The 8,912-nt window shown below is 35.9% G+C and overlaps 1 protein-coding gene across 5 annotated transcripts in view; it reads right to left on the bottom strand.

Annotated features, from left to right (window-relative positions):
- Window positions 1–316: 316 nt before the first annotated feature.
- The window catches only part of STRN (striatin), a 69,170-nt gene continuing 60,574 nt past the window's right edge, over window positions 317–8,912 (bottom strand). For all 5 annotated transcript variants that reach the window (XM_041404223.1, XM_041404224.1, XM_041404225.1 and 2 more), the window contains 2 exons: window positions 8,274–8,360; window positions 317–8,187 (listed from right to left, as the gene is read on the bottom strand). In XM_041404223.1, the coding sequence (XP_041260157.1) occupies window positions 8,018–8,187; window positions 8,274–8,360 (257 nt within the window). In that variant the 3' untranslated portion in view covers window positions 317–8,017. The remainder of the gene's footprint in view (window positions 8,188–8,273; window positions 8,361–8,912) is intronic.

Raw genomic sequence — 8,912 nt, 5'->3', positions numbered from 1 at the left:
CTCCGCATGTCTGCTCACCCCACATTCACCCCCGCACAGGGACCACGTGCCTCAGCACATGGAAGGATGTGGGGTGTCAACAGAGCCAAGCTGGCGAAGCAGTACAAAACCGAGACATACGGAGAACAGAAAAACCAAGGCACTTCTGTGAACAGTAACACGCCGCACAGCTCAGCAGGAATTTCTCATGGAGTTACCTCAAGCCACTCCAAACAACTCTACTTGTCTTACTCTTACGCACTTTCCTCTCTTAGCACTCACTCCAAAACCACACATATCTTGTGATGAAATGCAGAATTATGAACACAATACAAAATGTTGAAAAATAGTATTTATTAGCACCCAATTTACATAATTATATGGTACAAATGACACTTGCTGCTGCAACATTAAATAAAGCTGCTCTTAAAAACCATTGCTTATTTCTGGAAGTCCGTGTGATTTTGCTCAGCACAGAATGCGGGTACAGTACACAGATACCCCACTTCACTACTGTCATACCAACACAAATACCTGCATGGTTACCTCAATGGGGTCTCATTTTAAACGGCACACTAACATAAGCAGATCTATATAATTTTAAATGACAAAATATTTATTTGACTTATTCAGGCAAGTGAATGTAGCTTTAAATATAACCTATCCAAGAAGTTTCACAAAATATGAATTGCAGTGAAAAAGAGAAAATTCAGGGCTGCACTTGAGAAGCTCAAAATTACACTGGCATATTTCAAAATAATCTCCCTCTGAATTTTCTATCTTTGCCATTTTAGATATTTATCCAGCATTTTAAACTACTGAGTTTTAGTAAGAAGTTTAATACTAAGTTTCTGAATAAGCATTTCCATTAAAAGCAAAAATTTATACTTGTAATAATAAACGCTAAACAAATCTTTGGAGATTGAATCACTTTCATTTTTCTCATGTCCCGTGATTAATAAGCCTTTTCAAAATCATGAAATATATTACATTTATGGATGCTTACTCCCAAGAAAATTATTTCCTTGATAAATTAGAAAACAGAATTTCTCACTCAAAATAACATTCACTTTTGTACAACAGTTGCATTTAAACAAGGTAATTTTGGTGGTACTGCAATTTTGACATAGCCTTGTACTGAGCCATACACAAAAAACTGACAAGTAGACTATTACTCAACAAGTAGGTACTTCTCATTTGGATCCAAAATTCTGCAAGACATTTGAAGCCCAACATTGTTTCAAAGTAGTCATTCAAAACTGGTGTATAAAATCATAACCTAGCCATAGTTCTGAAGGGGAATCTTAATTTCCTTAAGCTGTTTGTGTATCAGCCACAGTAGCCTTTTCATATCAACAATCTGCTATGGAAGTGACCCAAAACAGAAGGGAAGCCACTGTAATTACTAACATGTTAGTGGTTATCACCTGTAGTAACTTCTCCTAAAGAGAGTTATCAGGTATCTCTAAGTTCTATCAGAAAAGAAAAAAGTGTATTAATATAAGCAACAACAACAAAAAAAAAAATTCCAAGCTACAGTCCATATGGCAAAGAAATTTGTCTTTTTCAACCTGACAGTTAACTGCAGATAATTAGGCAAAATACAATGCAAAGCTGACAAATGTTAACAGAGAACCTTACAACAACAAAAGTCATCTCATCATGGAGTTCCTTCTACAAGTTTTTTCAGATGCACTATTCAAGCAAAACATAGCACAAGACTGCTTTTCAGTCTGCTTGGAATATAAAGGTACAAGAAATCATTAGCTAACATGCTCAGTCTGCATTTCCAAAAGAAGTGCTAACACATATGAGACAGTTTTCAAAACCGATGCAAATTTGCAAATGTCCAACTGCAAGGAAACAATTCTAGGAGACATACATCTGAAAACAAGCTACATTCGAAAGCACTGTATCTTGGTGATAGGAAGCATAAAAAAATAAATTCTTAATGGAAAAATATTAGCTTGAAGTCCATCATTTATCCCTTTTACAATGTTTTTGGCTGCTTTTCACAAGTAATCCAAAAATAATGACAATATTTGGCTTGGCAATAAGTTATCCTTTCCCTTTCAGAACAGTACAAATCCAGCTGTATAAATCTTTTCACAACACCACAGTCTAATACTCTGGTGTGAGGACCAAGGGTTACTCAAAATAGCCAGAAAGTAATTTTGGGAGCCTGCAGTTCAAACATAAGGAAACCAAAGATTGGCCTGGAGGACCACGTCAATACAAAGCTTTGAGCAGCTTAGAAACACATGCACAGGTTATGGTTTAAACACTGGTGTGATCTCCCAGGATCACAGCATGGCTTGGCAGCATGAGCAGGGCAAAAGTAGTCTAACACACAATACCACAATCTACACTTAGGCAGGAAGAAGCTGGGCTAAGAATATCATATTGTTAAATGCCTTTTTAGCTCAGCCACAGTTTAGATTTTGTAGTCTAACAACAAGTCTCTCCTGACAACAAACCAGATGAGATCCACAAATTATACTATTCAATTGGATTTATGCCTTCTGTAGTGGGATTCACATTCTCAAAAATATCTTAAATGATACAGCAATTTATAATCTTTCACAACTGACTACAGAGCAGCAAAACCAATTCAGAAGGCAGGCTAAGAGATAACACACCAAAATTAAATAAACTGGGTGTAAGGAGGTACAAATCAGCCTTTTGGTGGTGAGAGGGCTGGGCTGAAGCTGAAGCTCTACCACCCTTCAAAAAACCACTTCAAGAGAAAAACCAGAAGTTCTTTTTGACATTTATCCTGCAGTAAGCTCACTGCAGAAGAGATTTTAAGATTCTCAGAAAATGTATCCTAAAGGGAAATTTAAATGGGATGATAAAAAGTACATACCAAAAGGACAGATAACCTGCACAGGTATGGTCATTAGCGCAGGCACAGACATTTTTTTAAAGGTCACATTTCCAATCATCCTCCCACCTGGGAACATTCCCACCTAACTGAACAAGAGGGTTTGCCCAAACAAGGACTATTTACACAAGAGTCATCCTAGTCCTTCCCCACCCTCTCCAGGAGTTTTGTTCATTTGCTCTGGTGTATTTAACATTATCTTTTACAATAAGGGTTATTTTTTGTAAAACACCCCTGACATAACTGGATAGAGCAACACCTCTGTCCATCAGTTTTTCTGCTGCTCAGCAGGAATGTGGCAGAGTCTTTCACTGGAAGTTTACAGGTAAATCATTTCCATAACTGTCTCTAAGCTTACAGACACTGACGATGAAAGAGTCAAGACTGTTCACCTATTGTAATTCTCTTCAACTAAACAAGTTATCAGATTCACATAAAATATTCTCAACACCTTCATTTCCTTATTGAAAAAAGGAGCTTCCTGAAACATCTGAGCATCTTTTTTCAGGGAAATCTTTCCATCCTCTTAGTCACTCAGTAGTAACATCTATGCTAAGCATCTCTACAATGCTCATGAACAGGAGCTGCCCAAGAAAACTCATACTGCCATGTCAAAGATTGCCACATCTTACACAAATCAATTTACCATATGGAAGAGGTTAACTATCATATTTTGATTTCTTAATTTCTAACAGTGTAGTCCAAACCAACTTCCACTAAACAGCCACAAATTTCAGCACAGGACAACCACAATGGCTGCATTTTCTTCCTTAATGCATCTCGGGTTGACTAGGTATTTCACACAGGCACCAAGCAGGCTCTTGGATACCTGGGACAGACAGCCTGCAAACACACTGTCAAGCCACAGCCTGCAAATGTTTCCAAATACTTGAAAGACATCAGTAAAACCAAGACTTGATTATCTGATAGTTATGCCCACTTTTCAACTGTTTCTTTTCACAATTCTGCCCATCAAACACTGCTCAAAGAATACATGAGTTTACAGAAATTTATGCTCTCCAAAATTACACTGTTAAAACCTAAGGAGGCAGGGAAAGGCAACACACCTGTGATCCAACAAATGTACTGAAAAGATAGTGTAACTAAGTCCTTTATCTCTCACACTTTTATTCAGAAGAACAAATCTCTGGTCACTTTAAATTCAAAACTGAAAAACAGTGTTGTATGACCTAGTCACAAAGCTGTATGGTGAACACCACACACTTACTCAACCAAATTACATGGGACTGCCTTAACATAACATTATTTGAAAATACATGTCCTAAAAAAATAGGCTACAGTATATGGCATATAGTTCTACAGGCTTCTTGCTAAAGAACATATTTTATCAAAATAAAGATAAATGAGATGGAAGTAGTGAATCTTTTATGTGGAAGTTTTCTCTCTGAGGTCCAAAAATAAATGCAGACACTAGGATTTTGTAAGATGACACAATATATCTAGAACTTCTTCCAAGTTACTCCAACTAATTCTGTGCAAGTGTTTTGGTAACTGAATCAAATATGTGAAAGCAAACAGCCCAATGAAGTAAATTAGAGTAAAAGTGAGAGTATTTAAACTGGTGGACCAATTTTCAACATACAGAAGGACTGAAAATTCTCCCATTAAATTAGTTAGTAAAACAAAAATCATTAGCACAGGCTAACATACACAAAAATTATATGAGCTAACCATTAAAAAATTACCATGTAAATTAGATATGAGAAAATAGTAATGGTAAAATGCTATCTAATGATATTGCAGAAAAATGTTTTTTTCCAAGAATAAGCCTTGGGTCCACTTTTGTTTATACTTTGAATAAACATATATATCACACTAATGAAAGTTACTAATTACACTGAACCAGGAAGAACTGCACAGAAAAGGGGAACAAATAAAAATAATTTAGTGCCCTCAGAGGTCAGAAGTTCAAAAATTGTAAGATCCAGGATAATCATGAAACAGGAATTCAGTCTCTAGCTGCAAAAATATCATGACATACTAAAAGTGAAGAAGAAACTTGAAAAGCAGCAATGCTCAAATGTTATCTAAAGGAGTTGTCATAAATAAAGAAATATGATTTAAGTTTGTCAGACATCAAAAGCTTAGTCGTCCTACACAAAAGCATTGCATTAGAGAGGATAAACCCAACCAAATCACAACCACACTTAACTGATGACCCTCAAACTAAGTCCAGCAAATCTTGCATGTGGAATGGTGGTATGGACACCAATATCTGGAGACTTGAGCTTAAAGGATGAAAAGAACAAAATGTTGTGCAAAAAAAGCAGACTAAAAAAACAGCTTGAAGAAAGCAGAAAGGAATGAAAATATACAGACAGAACCAGTGTGTGCATGGAGGTTCCAAATTACAGAGACTATGAAGAATATATAAAATGGCACAAAAGATGGCTTGGAATACTGACATGAAGTTACAAAAAAGAGCTACTAAATATCACATAAATCCTCCTGCCAGTGAGATGTAATCATTGATATAATCTTTAAAAGGAAGCCTAATTGTTTTAGAACATATAAAATCTCACTGGCCAAGACAATATTAGAATGCACAAGTCTACAACCCCGCTTTAGCAAGCAGATGGACTAGATAACCTACATAATTTTTTCAACCTTATCTCCTACGATGATGCTCAGAAGATCTGACAGGCTCATGCACATTACCCTGCAGTCCTACAAGTATGTGAGCAAGTAGAGTAAAAAGACATTGACATCAATTATGAAGACAAGCACAAAAATATATATATTCCACAACCTCTTTGTAAGGCTACATTTGTTTTGTTTTGTTTTTTAAAGGCACCTCATCCTCTAGCTATTGCCAGCTTTTAAAAAAATCACTTTTCAGTTTGAGCAGGAGCTCAATAGTGAGAAGGAAACATCTTTCAATTCACATTTGAACAGCCACTTCTTACATTCCAATTGTAATCAGAATGACAGTCTTTAAAAACAAGCATGCTGGCCTATTAGTTTTTATGTACAGCAATTTAAACAACTGTGACTACATATTATATTGTGTAAGCAAAAACACAACATTCATTTCATACTCACACCATTATCCTTTGTACACACAAACTCAAGAGAACTCTTAATACTAAAACATTAAAATGCACCCATGGAGTCTTCCCTTACTAGACACATTTAATACATGTTTACAATATATATACACATATATAATATACATAACTTTTAGAATTTTCAAATAAATTTTTGTAATTTTCTCTTCAAAAAGAAATAAAATAATGACACTGAAAGAATATGAGTCAAGTACACAAAACTCTCACAAAGTTGAATGCTCAGTTTTGCAGCCAAGTTTCCTCCTTTTCATCATAACCAAAACATTTTATAAAAACTAAATAATCTGTATTATTATTGTAGTCATCTGTTCCATGGTAAAAGTTCTAATCTTATCTAAGGAAATATATTGCATATCAATATCATGAAGTGACATATGTGAATATTCTGAGCAATAAAAGGTATTCCAGAATATTTTAGCAGTACATATAATGTGTAGCAGGCTCAAATAGCACAGGTCAACCTTTTATTCTAAATAATATACTTGCTTTAATCTCTGAGATCAACTTCAAATATGGTCCCATCCCCAAATGGCACTCTAAAAACAACATAGTCAAACCTCATGTTGGTATCGTTCAATGACTCCTGCTTATGAAGTGTCAGTTTAAAGGTAAGGATTTATGTATCAGTTTCCAGTCTTAACCTCAGGCTGGTACATGAAGAGTTGCACTGAGTTCTTTCCTACTCATATCAGCACCAGAAATCAACTCCAGAAAAAATTCTGCTTTCCATTCCCATCAGAGAAAAATACCAACTTCGTGCTTATGAATAACAATAATTCTGATGATGACACATAACAGAAAAGAACTCACTCACCATTCTTTAAGAAGGGATAAAAAGACTAACAGATTGGATTAAAAGTTATTTCTCAAATCAACAGAGAAGCTCCGAACAGATAATCAAAGCACATCTGTTGAGTAATTATAAGAAGCACTCATTCTTCAGGTAACCCAATCAATGGCACATACACCCTGTGAAGTGGACAAGGTAAAGTCCCTCTAATGGTGCAGCTGGGAAATATTCTAGCAGTAGCAGAATCTCTCAAACTGATGGAGCTTTGTACAGTTTCCACCTATTCCACTAAAAGGATTCATAGAAAGCATTAGATTCAATCTTCAAAGTATTTCACTGTTATCCATAATGCCCAGAATGATGCCCTTTTTAGCAGGAACAGAAAGAGATGAATGTTTGATAGCTAAAATTGTAGGACTGCTTTTTTTGAAAGCTTTGTGATAATTTCTTGTGCCAGATCTCCAAGAATAAACAGCATTAAAATCTGAATAAGTTAAATTTGCTACTACAGTATAGACAGATTGCGTCAGTCTGTTGTTAACTGGGATTTAGACTAAAGGCTCAGTTTCTACCCATATGCTAATAGAGTCTTAAAAAAATTATATATTTTTTTTGCAAACAAAATATTTACTGAGAAACACAGAAGATGTAACAGAAACTTTACTGCATTTTAATGTATGTTAGTAATTTGCCTTCCTTTAATTGCATTTATCTTAGGCTAGCAGCCAGGTGGCTGAGATTAACTATCTGCTACTGCTCTCTGAAGAAGATCTACTTTATTCATACACCAAAGGGATGACAAAGTGCCTCTCACATGATACAGTAAAGAGCATGTGAACTGACTTTGAATCATTTTTTCCAGGTGATTTGAGTACATTAAGATTCTTCAATGAGAAGCATCCTAGGAAGTTTCCCTCTTTTCCTACTCCCTGATGCAATTAGACCCCTTCTTTCCAGTACTCCATTTTATTAATAGAGAATACGTAGACCTAGTTTCACCCAAGGCCTGCCTGGACGAAAATTCACACCCTCTAAATAAAAGCTTTTTTTTTTTTTTTAAACTATTTGAAACTGAGAGATTCCAAGCTCTCAGCACCAGCTGAGCTCACAGAAACCAGAACGAACGTCAATTTAGAAAACAGCACCCTGCAAAACTACACACTTACAAACATTCTCTGAATTATAGGGCAAGATAAAACAACTCATGCCCTCCTCTTCTCTTTTGTGCAGCTGGTTAAATATATACAAAGCTAAAGTTGAATGGGAAGCACTCTGTCATACAAACACTTTAGCCAGGGCATCTGCTCCTGCACTGGCAATATAACATTTGGATGGGTGGAAAGCCACATCATGAATGGATTCATCAAATTTTTTGCGATGGGCAGTAAATTCTTGGATGCAGGTCTTGCTTTCAAGATTCCACAAGCGAATCGAGCAGTCATGGCCTAAAGAAAGGGAAAACAGTTTTCTTTATAATTTGCATGCCTGCCACCATTATGAGAAAAAGAAAATGAAATCTGAATGTACTTACTGCCAGACATCAAATACAAGCCATTAGGATCAACAGCTAAACTTGTAACTGCATCTAAGTGTGCTACCATGGAGTGGATCAGTTTTCCTTTGAAAGAAAAGATTTATTTAGGTTATTTTCTGCAGTTAACTTTGTTATCTGTATTCACTGCTTATGACCCTACCACAGCTGATATAAACACAAGAGATATTGTCCCATGACTGAATCATAAAAATTATACAAGAAGTCAGTATCTTAATGTTTACAGTTCCCAAGAACCACAGTAACAGTATCACCAACGTTTACGAGACCTTTGCTTTAAGCCACGCTGACACTGCAATCACCGTGCATTTTAAATATCTGCCCCTTAAGTGTATTAATGGAGTTCTCAGGTAAGATCCTGGATGGGTAGGAAGGCAGAGGCTGGGCATACTGGAAGCAATGAATACAAACTACATGGGAATAGGGGATATTGCTTGTTGTCTCACAGAGAATTAATGTTTTATCACAGCTTATTATAATTACAGCAACGATTTCATGTTAAAAATAAGAACTTATAGGTCAAATGTGGCAGACATCCAGGAAGCACTAAAGGAGTGCCAGAGGTTCCTGCTCTCAAGAGCAAAATAATACAGACAATCAACAGAAGAAACATAAACA

Source organism: Onychostruthus taczanowskii, unplaced genomic scaffold (assembly GCF_017590055.1).
Source record: "Onychostruthus taczanowskii isolate IOZ18803 unplaced genomic scaffold, ASM1759005v1 scaffold21, whole genome shotgun sequence".
In the NCBI taxonomy this organism is placed as follows: Eukaryota; Metazoa; Chordata; class Aves; order Passeriformes; family Passeridae; genus Onychostruthus; species Onychostruthus taczanowskii.
This window is presented reverse-complemented; position numbering and strand designations above follow the sequence as displayed.